Below are 19,186 nucleotides of genomic sequence, written 5' to 3'. Positions count from 1 at the left end.
TAGATATTGCAAATAAGGGAAACCATGGGACCTATGTTTCTTTGGGCTTGGCTTACTTCACTTAATATAATTTTTCCAAGCCTTTCCATTTCCTATTTATTTTCAATCCCTCCCTGAGCAGTCCTTGTAGAGCCTGAGATGGTGCTGCATGCAGAGTGTGGGGTGGGAGGAAGTGGCTTGCAGGCAACGGTTTGGGGGCCATAAACTTTCAGCGGGTGATGGGGATAGAGTAGTTGGATCCAGGTGAACTTGAGAAGGCCAGCTAAGCACTTACATTAGCACACAGGTGAGATGAGATACAGGCTTGCACCAGGGTCGGGGCAAAAATCAGGCCCCAGACATACAATCTGGAAAGAGGTTTACCTGATTGAACTGAGGGATTGGATGAGGATAAGACGTTATCAAGATATCCCTCAGGTTTCTAAAGTGGAACACAGAGGTGATAACTTGTAAGTTAGGTATCAGAGAGTTACGAATCTCATCTGGGTTGCTAATGATAAATGACCTGCTAATATCTAGGAAATGTGAGTGGAGTTAAGTGTAATAGCATTTCTATTTTATTTATTTATATCTTTTTATTTTTGGCTATCCTGGAGTTTGAAATCAAGGCCTTGGATTTGCTGGGTAGGTGCACTATTGCTTGAGACACCCCTAGCCCTTTATGTTTTCTTTATTTGGGGGATAGGAGCTTGAGTTTTTGCCCAGTTAAGCCTCTTTTTGCCCAGTTAGTCCTCTTGGTTTCTACCTCCCAACTGGCTAGGATTATAGGCATGAGTCACCATGGCCAGTTTCTATGTTATTTTTTTAATTTTCATATTGACAAGGAGATGAGGGGGGGGCGGTTCCTGTTCCATAGGTAAGACAATAAGCGCATTTGTTTTTAATCATCATTACCTCATCCATCTTTATCTCCCACTTACCCCTCTCCCCCACAAGTTGTAATGTTCATATCTCACATAGTGTCAAGTGAGTATCAACGTTGCTGTGGTTCATCCATTGTTCTGCTGTTTCTGTGATTCCCTTTCTCTTTCATTTATTGCATTGTCTATTATGCAAAACCTGAGATACAAAAAGCTAAGGAGGATTTTGCAAAGCTTTTGATCTTGTCTGAAAGCTTCCTGTAAGCCCACAACACAGGTCTTCTTGTGACTTGTAAATCTCCCATTCACTCCTGCCACCTTCTCCCAGAGTCTCACGTAATATTCTGTCATTTTAAAGCACTATGTAAAACTTCACCTCTCCTTTTCTACCCCCATCCAGGGTAAATACTTTTGACTGTGGAGAAGAAATTTCAAAATGGTTGTCCAAGTTTTTTGGCCGTCCATGTCATTTAATCAGACAGAGTTCAAACTTCCAACGAAATGCCAAGAAGAAACATGGGAAAGGTATACATTTGGCATGGGTTCTTGTAAGAGTGGGGGACCCCGGCTTGTTTATGTGCAGAAGGCAGGGGTGGTCAGCCTTCTGCAGAAAGAGCTAGAGTAGCCCCAGGACTACGTGGCAAGTGGGTTCAACAGCCCCTTAGGACCCCCCGGAGGGTATAGGCCAACTATCTCAACTCTTCAAACCTTCTGCCTCAGAGTTCTGTGTGTTTAGAAGCATGGGTGGTTTTCTTTTTGTGATATTGGGGTTTGAACTCTGGGCCGTGTGCATGCTATGGAATACTCTATTACATGAGCCAGGCCCCCTACTCCTTCTTGCTTTAGTTTGATTTTTTAGATGAGGTCTTGTGGTTTTACCATAGCCAGCCTCCGATCACAAGTCTCCCAAGTAGTTAGAGGCATATGCCTATACACAACTCTGTTTGAATTTTTAAAAGCAAGTTTGCTCTGTTCTCAGATTATATCTGAAAAAAAGAAAACCTGCATTTCTAGCTTTTAGCATGGTCACCAAGCTGCCAGAGATGGCAGCTTTCCAGATCCTGGGCTTCCCTGGTGCCTCAACTTGTAGAGTTTGAAGTACTTATAAGAGGTTTGATGTTTTCCCATCATAAGCAATTGTTGGGATGTAGTACGAGGGAGGAGAGGCTGGGGAGAAGGGGTACGTGGGCCCCCAATGAGCACTTCTCAGGGATGAAAACTCAGGGAAAATTTGAAACTGGAAAGTTTTGGAACATCCCTAGTAGTTCAGTGTGGCAGATGCATCAAAGCAGGAGACTTGGAGAGCAAAGGAGCCAGGCTACTGGGACAGTCCTGGTGGATGATGAGGGCCTGAATGGAACAAAATTAGCGAGTGTAGAGGAGAGAAGAAAGCAGAAAGCCTGTCAGGATCAGAGTGTGAGCCTGTCTTGTTTTTAGTCATTTTTGGGAGTCTGCATTTAAAATAGAATAATTATTAAAGTTAGTATTAGCCACATGCTGAACCTCCTTCATACAATTTTAAATTATCTATTTAAAAATAGTTTAGACAGTTGCAAAATATGGGACTTCTAGCATATTTAAAAGGGACAGCACCCTGGCCCTGAGCAGCCTCATTTCTGGCTCAAAAAAGAAAAAGAAAAAAAAAAGATTTTATTCTTTCCCTTTTTTTCTTTAGCTTGAATTTATTTTCCACTTCCTCAGTTGAATTTTGTGTTATGTATTTTATGCTTAGAACTCTTTTAGTGATCACCTTTTTATAATTTTATAAAACTAAACTATAGACTGAAATGTATAAAAAGGTTTGAAGTTTGCTTGGACCAGTAAGGTCTGTTAAGGAATTTCTTCCAGACTGATTTTTTTTTATTTTTGCCAGTTTTCAGGCTTGAACTCCATCCCAGGCTTTCATGCCTGGGCTAGCTTTGAACCTCAATCCTCAGATCTCATTCTCCTGAGTAGCTAGGATTATAGGTATTAGCCCCCAGTGCCCTGCTAGACTGAGTTCTTGTAATGTTAATAGTATCTAGTATACAAATGTATTGTATACAAATGCATACATTTGGATGTATTTAAATGTAGACAGTACACTTAGAAGAGAATAATTATTAAACATAAAGAGTAAAAATAGTTAAAAAATAGAAGATAATAGTTGAAATCTTTTACTGAGCTCCTGGATCATTCATACCCATGAATGACTGTCTACTATGGCCAAACTTACCAGTGCCTGACATCTCTATCTCCTGAGAAATCTTGTTGAAGTGAGAAAGAGCTGGGGAAAGAAGGAGTTTGGTTAATACACAATCACACAAATCTCTCCTTGAAGGTCTATGAGCAGAGCACAGGGATCTAACATGAAAATCCCTTTCATCATCTGTCACTTGATGATTTAATTAGCTTCTGCAGTTCTGTGGCTAGCAAATACTTGGAATCCATCTGACCCACAGGAAGATCATTGGCCTGGGCTTTGCAGACTTTTTATTTTCTCAGCTCTGGGGTTTGAATAGAGCTTTTGTCTGCCATCCTTAAGATTGTCAGAGACCTGTGGCCTTTGCTCTGTGACAGGGAAAAGGCCCTTTGTGAAGAGGCTGAGATTTGTACCCCACCCCCTTTATGGGGCAGAACCATTTTAGCAAAGATGACTCCTTTGATAAATTGGAGATGGAGAGTTTGGACATTTTTGTGCACTTGGGGGTCCACAGTCCTAGTCTGGAGATGCTCAGTGGGCCCTGGCCCTATCTTCCCTTTCTATCACTGTCCTGGTCAAAGACAGAGAAGACAGGCCCATGAAATGAAGCTGGTGGTAAGCTTCCAACAGCTTTGAATGGATCTGAGATTTTAGTTCAATAATTTCTTTCATTTCAATGGTTTAAAATTATCTACTATTTACTTCTACAGTTGTATCTTTTTTTTCCTTATTAGATTTAGAAGCTCTTTCTGGGCCTTCTGTCCTGACAAAACCCTCCTGCCTTACTTGTGTATGGGGAAAGGCATGCCTGCCCACATTCCCCCCCCCCCACCTCTCCTCCTCTAAGAATTGTCTCCAAGCCTTCCTTCCTGGAAGAATTTACTTCACTTGAACATTTTATTGCTAACTTCTCTAGGTTATTTTATAGTATTCGAGACATTCTTTTTTTTTCTGTTTCCCAAGATCCTTTGAACATTTTTGCTTTTACCAGTGGGTCATTTTTACCCCCTTGTAGATAGTGTCTAGCTTAAAATGCATATCCCTGTAAACAAGATTTATTAAAGTTCCAAGAAAGAAACTGCTCTTTTCATGCTCCATGGTTTTCAGATCAGCTGTCCAGCACTACTGCCTCCCTTTCTCTGGTGAATGAGGCCCAGTATCTACTGATAAATACATCAAGTGTTATGGAACTTCAGAAGCAATTAAACACCAGGTAAGATCCAAGTATAACTATTTGCTCCTAGAAGTTGGCCTGGCACTCAACTGGAAAAGAAAGATCTGAGCATCAATGAGTTCAGACCCTCTAGTAACACATGAGAAACTGAGGCTCAAAGAACTCAGAAAACTCCCAGTTCCCATGAATCTTGCTGAGGTTTATCTTAAAAAAAATCATCTGTGCTAGTCAATGTATTAGTTACTTCTGCATGCTTGTGACAAGATACTCAAGAGAAAACTAAAAGGAGGAACAATTTATTTGGTTTCATAATGTCAGAGGTATCAGTCCATCATGGTGGAGAGGGTGTGATGCAGCTGAATAGCTCACTCATGGCAGCCAGGAGAGACAGAGAGAAAGAGAGAGAGAGAGAGAGAGACAGAGACAGAGACAGAGACAGAGACAGAGACAGACAGACAGATAGACAGACAGAGACAGAGACAGAGACAGACAGACAGTGACACAGAGAGACAGAGAGAGACAGAGAAGCAAGGAGAAGCAAAGTAAGGGAGAGAGAGGGAGAGGAGAGAGGGAAAGAGAAGGGAGGAGGGAAGGAGTGGGGAACTGGGACAAGATACTCCTAAGGACCTGCCCTCACTGACTCTACTTCCTCCAGCTAAATCTACCTCTTAAAATTTCTATACCCTCCCAGCTGAGGTCCAAATGTTCAAAACCTGAGACTCTGGTGATGGAGAGAGAGCTCACATTCAAGTCATAATAATCAACTTACTACTAACGTAATAAAGACCTTAGACAATGAATAGGTTTATTTTGACTCACGGTTTTAGGGGTTTCAATCTGTGTGGAGTTGATCCCATTCCTTTGGGTCTGTTGTGGCATATACTGGCAGGAGTGTTTGGTGGAGCACACCCAGCCACCTCATGATGGAGGAACAAAGGAAAACAAAAACCCAGAAAGAGATGAAGTCTCACGATCTCCTTCAGGCTATCCCCTCATGGCCCAAAGACCTTCCCCTAGGCCCCACCTTCTAAAGTTTCCTCCAGCTCCTGATGGCACCATGCTGGGGCTGAGCCTTTCTCCTATGACCTTTGAGAATGTTTCATATCCCAACTGTAGTGTCTTCCATTGATTCTTGTTGACATTCTCAGTGGAGAATACCTAGCTTTTTTTTTTTTAAGTCATCCCATTTTCTAACTTTGTTTAAATTGAATTGCCACCACTTGACCTAGTTTCATTGCCTACACTCCCACTGTCCCCCAGGAGCCATGTCCTACTTCATGCAGTCATTTTCAGCTGAAAAAGAGCGGGTATGAAAGATTTAAAGTTAATTGCAGGTGTTTTATTTTATTGGATGGAATGTTTACTCCTATCTGCTCACTCTCACCCAGTGCTCTTCCAAGAGCCCAGATTTTAGGAGGTCATTTAGGATCAGATTGGGCTAATAACCCTCTTACTGCTCTTAAGAGGAAATTGAAGTCCCAAGTTAAGCAGGCAATTAGGGAAACTTACCCAGCTGTTTTGCCAGAGCCATGAGGGACACATGCTCCTCGTTTTACTCCATGGCCCACGGGACCAACCTGGGACCTCGACTGACTCTCATATGCCATATGTGTTTGTACACTCTAAAAACATATATAAACACAGCATTTAACAGTGGCCAAGGTCGTCTCCTCAGACCCTACAAAGATGGGCTATTTGTAATAATTTTGGGTTTGTAGTCTTTTGTAAAAACATATGATCATATTCCTTGCTGCAGGTCAGCTTGTTCTTGGGAGAGGAATTGTGTTGCACCTGCAATTGAATGAGGGGCCCTTATTTTTTATTTTTTTTAGTTTTTTTTTTGTGCTGGTTTTGGGGCTTGAACTCAGAGCTTGGGCACTGTTTCATTACTTTTTAGCTTAAGGCCTGGGTCTACTACTTTAGCAACTGTTCCACTTCTGGCTTTTTGGTGGTTAATTGGAGGTAAGAGTCTCATGACTTTGCTGCCTAGGCTGGCTTTGAACCATGATCCTCAGATGTCAGCCTCCTGAGTAGCTAGGATTACAGGTGTGAGCCACTGGCACCCAGTAAGGGTGTCTCCTCCTGGGACACCCCAGCCAGGAGAAAGGAGGTCTGTTGTGTTTTGCAAGTCTTCATGTGGAAAGATAGGAAGTAAGGGACAGACTTGTTGCAACCCTAATTTCTACCAGGAGAGGGCAACATTTCCCACCAGCTGATTGAGGGTAAGGCTGCCAAATAGGGCAGATGATCAAAGATAAGAGGACAGAGACCAATAATGTATTTATAGTTCATTGGGACACTGGCTTTTCTTCCTCTATGCCCTATTTGCTGATTTGATGGATTCTCATTTACATGATAACCATAATAGCTCTGGACACAAAACTTCCTCTTTTACTATACACAAAGGAAGCCTATACAACCCAGAAAGTAAAAAAGCAGAAAGACTGGAAAATACTAACCTTCTCACTTCAGATGACCCTTGTAGGTGACCCTTGTAGATTAAGGGAGCTACATATAACTCATTGCAAAGCTGTAAATTATGCTGGTCTCTGGCTGTTCACACACCCTTGGCCATTTGGGAGGCAGAACTTTGACAACCCTGCTTCCTGAGCATTGTGGATTTTTAGTTTTGTGTCTTCAGGACAAATTCTACCATGCTCAAGGATCCTGTTGGACCCCACAAATTTAAACCATTTTAGGAGTCTAGGGCTTTGACTTGGTAGTAGAATACTTGCCAAGTATGCAAAGGGTACTAGGTTTTGTCCCCAATACTGCAATCTCAGTACCTAGGAGGCAGAGGCAGCCAGGGTTGCCTTGGAAGATCCTGTCTCAAAACCAGAAACAAAAACAAAACTAAATACACAAAGTGCAATTTAGTGAAACTTTTACAGATGTACGCACTCATGTAATAGTGCTAGTAGGAATTGTATCCTCTCTTAGTCAACTCCATTGACGATCACCTCTATTCAGACTTCTTCACCCTTCATACACTCAACCTCACAGGGCCGTATAGTGTGTTTCTTTGTTGGGAGGCCCCGAAGACCTATGTTCAGGGTGAGGTGGGAGATTCACCGAGGTACAGAGGCCATTTTGTAGAACTTCATGGAAGGAAACAAAAGTGTAAAACAAGAATGGCAAAAATATTAAATGTTGGCTAAAACTGAAACCAGGATGGAAGTGAAGGATATTATCCTCTATCTTTCTCTATGATGTTTTAATATCCAAAAGAACATGTGGTCTTGGCTCTTTGTAGGTCCTTGAGACCTACAGTCTGTTGAGAGCTCTTTAAATCCCACTTCACAAAATGGTGATGTGTCTCAGAAATTCACTCATTTGCTTTCTTTCCTGTAGTTTCCAACTCCTCCATTTCCACAGTTAAGATCTATTCACCCTTTGCCTGACTCTTTTGGGCTTCTCTCTGCGCTCTTGATGTGTCTTTAACCAATGGCTACACAGTCATAAATGACACTTATGTGTGTTTTGACCATCCAGGGCCAGAGTAGAGTTGATAAAGTCAGGCAGCACACAGCAGACTCATTGAATTATTGTATCATGACTTTATCTGTCATCCTCCCCCCTCACGCTGGTCTTGGTATGTCTGAACCAGTGATGAGAATGGAAAGAAAGAATTCACCATGGAAGATCTCAACTCACGTTTCCGGGCCAATATTATCATGAATGGAACAAGGGCGTTTGAAGAAGAGAGATGGGACGAAGTTTCAATTGGCTCTTTGCATTTCCAGGTAAGTTCCACATAATTTTATAATCCTTCCTCAAGGGAAGTCATTGATGATTGGCCCCAACCCCCAACCATCTCCCATCTCCATCTTCCCATCTCCAACCTTAGGCTCTGACCACCCACATCTCAGTATTCTGGGACACCTGTTGACAGTTCCATCCCTTCTCCCTGTGAGGGTGCAGCATGAAGTTTCCTGCACACAAAGAGAATGTGCCCTGTGCACAGACCCAAGGGCTCCATGCTGCACCCATGCCCCAGGCTGTCTAGACTTCAATCTTCCTTAGAATACTTGTGTCTATGAGAACTCATCCTCCTGACCCTTGCTGTGCTTTGTGGCTGTGTGGAGGTCCTCCGTGTCCATGGCTGAGCCTCTTTTGTCCCTCCTCCTCCTTTTCTGCCCTTGATGATGGTTAGGGAAGAAATGGTGGTCAGAGATAAAGCCTCCAATGCCATCTCTCCCCTGGCTTGAGGCTCCCAAGTCTTCACCATGGGCTTCAGCTACCTGAGGAAAGGGACACAGTCTTAGGCTACAATCTGTACTCCTCATGTGATTGACAAAGTCCCCAGAAATTAGACCCTGCTGGTCTCTCTTAGCTTATCGCTCCTTTAATACTGTGGGTCTGATATTGATCTTTTCTCCATCCTTGTAACAAACCACCCTTCCTGCGTCAATGCCTTTGCCCTTGCTTTCCATTCTGCTTGGCATGATGCTCCATTCAGGAGTCACCTCCTTGGAAGATGATCCATCACACAGTCACACTAGGAACAAACTGCTTATCTCTCCAGAGCATATAAGGGTGCAAAGACATATGATCAGATTACTTCTTGAAGTATCATAGTAACATCCTAGTGGGTACGTAATAACACACAAGAAGTGTAATTATGCTATATTCATACCATGCAGTCCTAGGCAGGCATTACATAGTAGAAGGTATAGTTAATACTGGGCCTTTCAAAAATCACATTTTAGCTGGGTACAGGTCATGCCTATAATCCTAGCTACTGAGGAGGTTTAAATCTGAGGATCATGGTTCAAAGCCAGCTTGAGCAGGAAAGTCTATGAAACTCTTATCTCTAATTAACCCACAAAAAAGCTTGAAGTAGAGCTATGGCTCAAGTGGTAGACTTCTAGCCTTGAGCAAAAGAAGCCCAGGGACAGCTCCCAGGCCCTGAGTTCAATCTCCAGTACTAGCACACAAAAAGGTACATTTTGATAGTCCTCCATGTAAGGCAGGACAGGAAGGCAGTTTTCTCTGGATATCATCAAGTCATAAATACTTGTATGCCTATTAGTTTAATCTCATTTATGGAGACTGACTCTTAAAAACTTCCACATAGGAAAGATAGCTGTGAGTTAAGATTTTAACTGCCAGATGATTGACCGTAGGCAAGCACCAAAAACAGGTTCTGTGGCATCAATGGAGAGGAGTTCAGCACACACACCAGGTCAGGGGAATTCCAGGCCATCCATGGTAGAAGCTGCATGCGGGAGGCTGAGGTGGCCGAGGCTCAGACATGGAAGAATGTCCCTGTGTGTTGTGCATCCACACCAGAGCAGGTATTTGGCTGTGTGCAGTTCCACACCATACACGGTGTGGGGTGGCTCATGACTCCTTAGTACACTTGTCTGTGAGGATGGAGAGGAGAGAGGACTTGCTCAGGATCCTCTCTTCTAATTCACTGCATTTCAGTGTCATTTTACTTCTTTTTCAATGAACAATGTGGGCTAGAAAGTAAGTGTTTACGATAGCAGTAAATCAAAGTACCAGAAAAATGTTTAAAAGGGATGTTTTAAAAAGCTTGTCTTTTTTGTGCTGGTATTTGAAGCTTGGAGTTTGGAAAATGTCCCTTCTTGACCACTTTCAGGACTTATTATTTGATCAGTTGTGGGGCTTGAACTCAAGGCCTGGGCACTGTCCCTTAGCTCACCACTTTAAGTCACAGCTCTACTTCCAGTTTCTGTTGATTAATTGGAGATAAGACTCTTACAGACTTTCCTGCCCAGGCTGGTTTTGACCTGGGATCCTCAGATCTCAGACTCCTGAGTAGCTAGGAATACAGGCGTGAGCACCGGTGCCAGGCTTGAAGAATTATTTGAAGAGGACCTTTCCAACAAAGTGACAGCAGGTTTAAAGATATTGTTGAATGAGTGGCAACCGGAGCCTGAGCTAGGGCCTGGTGGGTGGTTTAGGGTCCTGCCATTTTCAGGACAGAAAAGCTAAGAAGTTTTTGGATACAGAGCTGCCCTTGTTCCCATTTATTGCATGTGTAACAGTGATAGTTTCCACTATGGGGTGTGTGTGTGTGTGTGTGTGTGTGTGTGTGAGTTCTGGGGCTTGAACTCGGTGCTGTCCCTGAGTTTCTTTTGTGTTCAAGGCTAGTCTTCTCTCACTTGAGCCACAGTTCCACTTCTGGATTTTTGGTGTTGAATTGGAGATGAGAGTCTTAGGAACTTTCCTTGCCCAGGAAGGCTTTAAACCTAAATCCTTAGATCCCAGCCTCCCTGAGTAGCTAGGATTACAAGCATAAGTCACTGGTGCTCAGTTTCCACTTTTGAGCTCTATTGAGAGCCAGACCTGGGTTTGACATCTTAGCCTAGTGTCTAGGATCCTCATTAAATCCAGCTAAGCTGCTGGAGGAGGAAGCAAGGCTGAAGAGGTCACAGGTCCGCCAGGCCATCACAGGCCGGTGCTGTCACAACTCCATTATGGCATCCTTTGCTGCCTAAGTGGCCTGGGAATCTTGAGTCTCTATTTCCATTGTTTAAATGTTCTGAGCCAGGGTGACAGTGTGACAGAAACGAAAGTGACAGGAACAAGCCAAGGACATGTCCAGATTAGCTGAGGGTTTTTAATTTCAGTGCACAATTGGTATTCACCTACGACTGAGCAGAAGAGAAAAATTGTTAGAGAAAATCCACTAGCTGGGCCTGAAGGCCCATGCCTGTCCTCTCAGCCACTCAGGAGGCTGAGGAAGGAAGGTCACTTCAGTCTAGGAGTTCTTTGCTAGCCTGGGCAACACAGGAAGAGTAAGACTCTGTCTCAAGACAAAAGAAAATATCAAGTACCTTTGTATCTTTTACATGTGAATTAACGAATTATCTCATTACTGCTAAGGTATAACTCCCCCTCTCCTTTCTATATTTATGAGATGTTTTATTATTATAAAATGATAGACCACTGATTATTGATGTTCTGCCCTCTTTGTCTATATCAAACAGCTGTTACTGTGTTTTTCTTTTTCTCTTTATTATTATTATTATTGTTATTATTTGTGCTGGTCCTGGATCTTGAAATCAGGGCCTGGGCACTGTTCCTGAGCTTCTTTGCTTAATATTAGCTCTCTACCACTCAAGCCACAGTTCAACTTTCAGTTTATTGGTGGTTAATAAGAGTCTCACAGACTTTTCTGCCCTGGCTGGCTTTGAACTACAATCCTCAGATATCAGCCTTCTGAGTAGATGGGATTATAAGTGTAAGTCACTGGTACCTGGATGTTAATGTGTTTTATGTATTGTATTGGTGTGCTATATAGGAATGTGTACATCTCACACTTTATAAATACACACAAATGTGTTTACATATACATAGATATGGATATATATGTACATCTATGCACAAAACATGTATATTATTTCTACATTTTATTTAAAGGCATTTGTAGATAAATTATGGTCTATGTGGTTATTTATTTAGTTATTTTTTGGTACTAAAACTGGGGTTTGAATTAAGGGCTTTATGCTCTCTCATGACATTTTTTTTTGCTTAAGGCTGGTGCTCTATCACTGGTGCCACAACTCTACTTCCAGCTTTTTGCTGGCTAAGTAATTATAACAGTCTCAAAGACTTCTTGCCTGGATAGTATTAAACCTCAATCCTCAGATTCTGAGTAACTAAGATTATAGGCTCAAGTCATCAGTAACTGGCTGTGTGGTTAATGTGAATGTCTGCATGTCATTTATCACATAGAGTGATTTGCTTAGGCACTGTGCTCTAAGATGTCTGTTAATAATGTGAGGATAAACCTGTGCACATGCTCTGTTCTTCTGGTTCTTTGCTAGTTAAATTCCTAAACATGAAGTTGCTGGTCAAAAGGCAGGGCCCCATGAAGATTCTTTCTTTCTAAAGAAAGTTATTCCTATTCTTACTTTTAAGTAGTTGTTTAAAGGGGTTTCAATTCAGTGAGTCAGATTATGAGTACAGCATATCTTGTGATCAGTGTCACCTCTTCCATCATTCTCCTGAAGTTTTTTCCTGATGGCTTTTTCATAGTGACCCAGTGCTGGCTGATTGGTGGCTTCTCTTCTGCCACTTTGGGTACTCATTCCCTGAGTGCTGTCCTTCCTCAGATCCCCCTCATTTCCTGAGAACTGTTAACTTTGTCACCCAGTCTTCTTTCTCTAGAGTCTGTGTGCTAACCTTGCAGCTGACAAATACTTGCAGATCTTCCCAGCATGCACTGGAAAGAAGGACTACTTTCAGGCTTGGGGTATTGGATACCTCTGTGTGATTCATCCATACAAAGAATGAGAGTCTAGTCACTTTTGTGATGACACTGTTTTTTTTCCATTCTCACCTGCCAGGTGGTGGGGCCTTGTCACAGATGCCAGATGATTTGCATTGACCAAAACACTGGGCAGCGAAACCAAGATGTTTTCCAAAAACTTTCAGAGAGTCGAGAGAGAAAGGTAAGCATGATTAGAACATGTGATACTATGTTTTAACATCTTGGTGTAGTCTTGATGCCAGAACTACACTGATAACAGGGCTGTGTAATTCTTAGCAGTACATAATTTGCTATACATCCCCAAATTAATGGCTACCTCATTCTTGGCCCCATCTTATTTTCTTTCTATTCAGTTTCTTACTATCTGTTATCTTGATCACTATTTTCTCTACCACAGAGAGCTCCTGAAGAGTAAAATACCTTAGTATGAATGCAGTAGTCTTATAGATTCAGTAACCTGATTATATGCTGGTACTGGGGCCTGAACTCACAGGGCATGAGCACTGTCCCTTACCTTTACTTTTTCAAGGCTAGAGCTCTACCCCTTGAACTGAAGTTCCACTTCTGGCTTTTGAGTGGTTATTTTAGAGATAAGAGTCTCAAGGACTTCACTGCCCCAGCTAACTCTGAACCATGTTCCTCAGATCTCAGCTTCCTAAGTAGCTGAGATGGCAGGTGTGAGCCACTGGTGACTGCCCAAAGAAGTTTTTAGAGCTGGAGTTGGAGGTCAGTGTAGAGCTCTAACCTAAGATATACAAGGCCCTGGGTTCAATCTCCAGGGCACGGAAGAGCAGGGTTTTGTATGGTATTTAATTTACACAGATCTCTGTACAGATGTCAATTCTGTTTGAATGCTATACCAACATGTCTGCCCGGTTGGGGGCTGCAATAACTGAGAATGTGGGACCTTGAGCCTACCTTATACTGGTTTCCTGGAGAGGGGATGGGTAGGAACAAACAATACTGTCCATGGAAGTATGATTTCTCAGCATCACTGTAATTCTTACATGCACAATCAAAAACACTAGATAGACAAAGTTGACAAGAGAGTACAAGAAGTCCTGTGTACTCTTACCCTGTGTACAAAAATCTTAAGGAACTGACTAGCTAACTAACTAACTAGTACCTAGCTTGGAGCAAGAGAGCATTCCCAGACTTATTCTCGGGACCATTTTTTTTCCCCCTATGGGTCATAGAGCTTGAACTCAGAGCCTAAGCACTGTCCCTGAGCTCTTTCTTGCTCAAGGCTAGTTGTCTACCACTTTTAGCCATAGCATCACTTCCAGTTTTCTGGTGGTTAATTGGAGATGAGAGTCTCATGAACTTTACTGCCTGGGTTGGCTTTGAACCACAATCCTCACATCTCAGCTTCCTGAGTAGCTAGGATTACAGGCATGAGCCACCAGCGCCTGGACCTGGGACCATTTTTATGTCCTCGTAAGGGCTCTCTTTTGCAGGGAGTGGTTTATAATAAACTTTTGCTTTGGCGGTACTAGGAGCTGGACTCAGGACCTTATGCTTGTTAGGTGGGCACTCTACCACTTGGGCCATACACTCAGCCCCTTTTAGCTTTAGTGATTTTCAAGGTGGGGTCTTATAGTTTTGACTCATAACATAATCCTCCTGCCTGTGGCTACTGTCATAGTAGCTGGGATCACAGACATGTACCACCACCTCTGGCTTACTGATTGAGATGGGGCTTTGCTAACAGTTTGCTTGGGCAGGCTTTCAACCTTGATTCTCTTGATTGCCACCCGTGACTTCCGTGTTTCCGTCCATATTCTTAGAGATGTGACTTTATTTTAGTGGAATATTATTATTTACACAATTATTGAATTTCTAACTTTCTTGTTGTCACTGTTGTTCATTGACAGGTTAACTTTGGCGTGTACCTGATGCATACGTCTTTTGAGTCCTCGGCTCCACGTTTCCTGTCTGTGGGATCTCAGGTGCTCCCTGTGGTGAAGGAGGACGAAGAAAGCCAAAGTTCACCTGCTGCCCAGAGACACCAGGGCCATACCTCCTAAAGTGTTTGCTACATGCGCTCAACTTGCTCCTTCACAATGATTGCTACTATTGTTGAGATCCGCAGCTTGATTCAGTACTTTTTCTTGGGTGGGAGCACATGCTGCACCTGTGCCCTCAGACTTTTCACTCTGCACATATGCCAGAACATGCTAAGAAAAAGTGCTCCTGAGGCCTCCCGACTGAAGGCTTATGCTCACGCCTTGTGGAGCTGCCATATGAATTTGAAGAATGATCCGTTATAGTCAGGTGATGTTTATAGACAGGCTCATGGGGACTGTTAACCAACTCTAAGTCCCTCAGCTGTCGCTTTCTTAGAATCTTTATGCTCTCATCGACTTCTCTGTGCTGAGGAATGGGGCCTCAGCCACTTCTGTTGAAAGTAGAAGTGGATGGGGGTCTGCTCAGAGGCTCAGAGGGAGATTTCACCACATTCCTCAGATATTTATGTTTTGAGTAGAGGCACAAGGTAATAATCTCTTCTCATTTTTCTTCCTCGCTGGAGCCACCAATCTTGTTGCCTTCTGAGTTGACACATGAGAAAGTTACAATCAGTGTCAGGTAATATAAGCAGTGTTCTCATAGAGCTTATGGGATAGAATTGGTCCCTCTACACAAAAACATCCAAATCCTAGTCCAGAGACAAGTGTGAAGTTCAAGGACACCATCTGTACCACTACTGACCAATGCTTTAATTGAATATGTCCAGGGAGTATCAGACAGCTTACTCGGGATTGTGGTGATACTGAGGTCCCAAAAGTTCTTTCTGTGACTCCAATGCTGTCATGTGGAACAATGTAGAGAACGCATGTCACTTCTGCTATTGCTCTGCCAGTGTCCTTCCGAAGCTTGCTCATGTGTGGACAAAGTGTATGAACCCTACCTTCTTTAGTACCATCTGCCTGGACTATTTGTCCAATCTCTTCTCTTCTCCAAGATCTAGCTCCCCACCGTCCGCAGCACTTCTTAAGCCAGTGCCACTGTCACTGGGCTGTTCAGTTGTTCAATGTGCAGGCTCAGGCTTCCTTGTCCTTATTCAGAGCCCATGGATTCAGACAACTTGTTGCACCATTGCATCTATGGGAGGCTGTGCTGCTGCCTGCAGAACATAGGATAGGACCCACGAGGCTTGCTCTGTCCCCCAGGGCTGTTGAGATAGAGCCTGGTCCTTGTGCCCTCTTCTGGCATGCAGAATGAAGGGTAAGAAGTGCACCTCTGATTCTGTGCTTCCTGAGGTCAATTAAAGAGGTGGTAAATGGGGCTGGGAAGTTGGCTCAGTGGTAGAGCGCTTGCCTTGCATGCCTGAGGCCCTAGGTTCGATTCCTCAGCACCACATAAGCAAAAAGAAAAAAAGCCAGAAGTGGCACTGTGACTCAAGTGGTAGAGTGCTAGCCTTGAGCTGAAGAGCTGAGGGACAGTGCCCAGGCCCAGAGTTCAGGCCCCACAACCGGACCCCCCCCAAAAAAAAGAGGTGGTAAATGAAGGTAGCTATGGGTTTTATGACTTTGAAGTGTTTGTTAAAAACTCAGTGTCTAGCTGGGTGCTGGTAGCACATACCTATAATCCTAGCTATTCAGAAGACTGTGATTTAGATGACAGTGGCTTGAAACCAGGCTGGCCAGAAAGTCCAAGAAATACCAGATCTAAAATAACTAGCAAATGGGAATTGGCAGAACTGAACCTCTTCCAGAACCTGACTGCAGGTTATCATGCGCTTGTCCTCTTCAGTGTCTGGTGGGATGTAGATGTGAGCACTGCTTGCTGGCTTTACCCAGTTGCTCAGGCCACTATCCTATAGAAGGACACTTCCTAGAAGGCCCACTGCATCACTTTTTCAAGACCTTATGTTGACAGTTGCAGCCTATGAGACACAATGGAAGCCAAGCCAAAATTTCATCATCTGTGTCAACATATTTTCAGGCACAAAAAGACAAGGGTGTTTTATTCAGTCCTGCATCCATGTGGTGTTTTGCAGTTGACACTTTTGCAACTGGTTTTAAACATTTAGATGTAAACTCTCTCCTTTGCAGCACAATTACTTAATCATCTACTTAAAATTACTAGCATTGGTCTATCTCCAGGAGACCTTAAGTGCCATGAGATCAGGATTTCCTCCTATTTGGTTCAACAGTGTATCCTTAGTGTTGGCAGATAATAAATGTTCAGTAACTTTTATTGTTGACTGCTGGTATTTATTTAAAGTCGATATTGATGTTAAAATGAATCCATCAATTGATTTAGTTTATTAATTACATTTATATAGTTTATTAATTTAAAATTAGATGGTCATATTTAATTTAATTTATTTTATTTTTGTCAGTTGTGGGGCTTGAACTCTGGGCCTGGTGCTATTCCTTAGCTCTTCAGCCCAAGGCTAGTGCTCTACCATTTGAGCCACAGCATCATATCTGGCCTTTTCTGTTTATGTGGTGCTGAGGAATCAAACCCAGGGCCTCATGCATGCAAGGCAAGCACTCTACCACTGAACCACCTTCCCAGCTTAGCCTGTCATATTTAAAATCTATAATGTCCCCCAAAGACCCATCTGTGAAAGGCTTGCTGGGGGGAACTAAGAGGTAGGGCCTCATGGGAGTTGGTAGGTCATGGGGGGGTGCGGCACATTTGAAATGGATTGTGTCTTATTCACTTTTTGCTCCTCAGCCATAAGGGAAGCAGCTTTGCTCTGCCATGAACTTCCTCTGTGATGTTCTGCCCCACCCCAGCCCCAAAGTAACAGGGTAAAGTGATTGAGGATGGAAACCTCCAAAAACAGTGAACCTTTTCTCTTTATAAGTTAATTGCTTCAAGTATGTATTATCGCAACAGAGAACTGACTTAACTGATCCACAGGGGAAGTTTCTGAAAGAGTTGATGCTGGACAGAGGAGAGTCAAGAGAAAGTGATTGCAGAGGAAGCAGCAAGCACAGGACATGAAACAAAGGCTTGGGTGTGATGTCAGACCTGTACAGACTAACACCCTAGGAGGCTTTCCTGTGGTGAAACCAACTGCTAAGACTCCAAGATCACTGTGTGTGTGTGTGTGTGTGTGTATGGGCGGGGATGGGGGTGGGGAGTTATTTATAAACTAGCTAGGAACTAGGTGCTAAGGGCTCTTGCCTGTAATGCTCTCTACTCAGAAGGCTGAGATCTGAGGACCTTGGTTCAAAGCCAGCCTGGGCAGGAAAGTCCGTGAGACTCTTATCTCCAATAAGCCACTAGAAAACGGGAAGTGGTGCCGTGGCTCAAGTGGTAGAGTGCTCGCCTTGAGCTGAAGAGCTGAGGGACAGTGCCCAAGCCCAGAGTTCAAGCCCCATGACTGACCAAAAAAAAAAAAAAACAAAAAACAAAAAATGAGAAGGTCACATCTGATGTTGATAGATTAGATAAAGGCGTAAGGCCAGAAAGTCTATGAGAGGAGAGGGTCCTAAATAGAAGATGCTGTGGAATTTAACAGTCATAAGAGCATTAAGTGGATATATAAGCAAATTCAATATGTGTGATGATAATTGCAAGGCCCAGAGCTGAAATTTGTATTTGCTTAGCAATTTCTTTTTCTATAGAAGACAACAAAAGTCCACCTTGGGGATGACTTGGGATAACAGAAAAATGGATTAAACAATTGGAAAGGCTCTTTGTGTTTATTGTGTCCCTATTCATTGTATTGTGTGAAGTCTGCTTATACCCTGAGATTGTATTTTTAGTGCCATTTTTTTCTCTCCAAGGACACTGAGGTTCAAATGGTTGAAGTATTTGCACAAGTCCAGCTAGCAGGTAAGGGCAGAATTGTGCTCCTGATAGCCTGTGTGGGTAAAATTACAATGCCTGTCTCCGTGCTTGTGTACGGACATATAACTTATTTTTGTGGGTTGATCTTGTATTCTGCACCCTTGAAGAATATAAGATTAGACTTTTGTGTTTAAAAGCTATTTATTTGGATTGTCTACACAAGCACACTCATCTCTGGTTTCCAGTGCCTTTGGAAAGAGGAGGGGAAGGGTCATTGTGGAGTACGCTCAGAACTATATCTTCTGGCCAGACTCATTCACCCTGTTCTTCCTCAGTACTCCCGAATGTGCTGACATAATAAGTCTTGTATGTACTTCCCCTTGCAAATACCCAATTAAAAACTGTGGCTGGCACTACCTTTCATGACCAAGTTAGTGAACATCTGTAAGTCTGAAAAGGGAAGAAACTCACAGGATTACAAATTCAGTCTTAAAGTTACTGTGCCCAAATAAGCTTCGACTACCATCTGCTGGCAGAAGTAGGTAAGTGCAAATCTGGTTTCTTCAGAGGCTGAAAAGTAACTTTGGGTTGGGTTAACAAATCTCAACAGAAGGATGACAGACAATTTGCTTTTCTGACTTCTGCCAGGCTTTGAGAGTGGGAACGATCTGAGAACAATTGCATTACTGATGTGGAGTTCTTTACAATTAGTTCCTGAATTATTTCTCAAAGAGATTACTTGTTAAACCAACCTGGCAAAAAGCATTCTTTGGGGGCCTCCCATTTTTATTAGGATGGTTTTCAAAGGAGGCTGATTTGAATTGGCTATTTTGTCAGGTCTGTTTGTCTATCTCTCCCTTTCTTTTCTTCTCCTTGTGTTCATATGGCTGCATACATATGTATACATGTGTATGTAGAGAGAAGGTCTAGTATCTATAGTGTATAGGCACAGCAACATTTTACCCCTTGGCACA

At 43.0% G+C, this 19,186-nt stretch overlaps 1 protein-coding gene across 1 annotated transcript in view; it reads left to right on the top strand.

The window, feature by feature from the left end:
• Mocos (molybdenum cofactor sulfurase) overlaps nucleotides 1-15,801 on the top strand; it is a 46,260-nt gene extending 30,459 nt beyond the window's left edge. Inside the window, exons 11-15 of the mRNA XM_013014851.1 lie at nucleotides 1,261-1,385; nucleotides 4,150-4,255; nucleotides 7,824-7,959; nucleotides 12,538-12,642; nucleotides 14,336-15,801. Coding sequence (XP_012870305.1) covers nucleotides 1,261-1,385; nucleotides 4,150-4,255; nucleotides 7,824-7,959; nucleotides 12,538-12,642; nucleotides 14,336-14,488 — 625 coding nt within the window. The 3' untranslated portion in view covers nucleotides 14,489-15,801. The remainder of the gene's footprint in view (nucleotides 1-1,260; nucleotides 1,386-4,149; nucleotides 4,256-7,823; nucleotides 7,960-12,537; nucleotides 12,643-14,335) is intronic.
• The last annotated feature ends 3,385 nt before the right edge of the window (nucleotides 15,802-19,186 follow it).

This window comes from Dipodomys ordii, unplaced genomic scaffold (genome assembly GCF_000151885.1).
Source record: "Dipodomys ordii isolate 6190 unplaced genomic scaffold, Dord_2.0 Scaffold25, whole genome shotgun sequence".
Taxonomy (NCBI): domain Eukaryota; kingdom Metazoa; phylum Chordata; class Mammalia; order Rodentia; family Heteromyidae; genus Dipodomys; species Dipodomys ordii.
The sequence above is the reverse complement of the archived record's forward strand: the minus strand, read 5'-3'. Positions and strand labels throughout refer to the sequence as shown.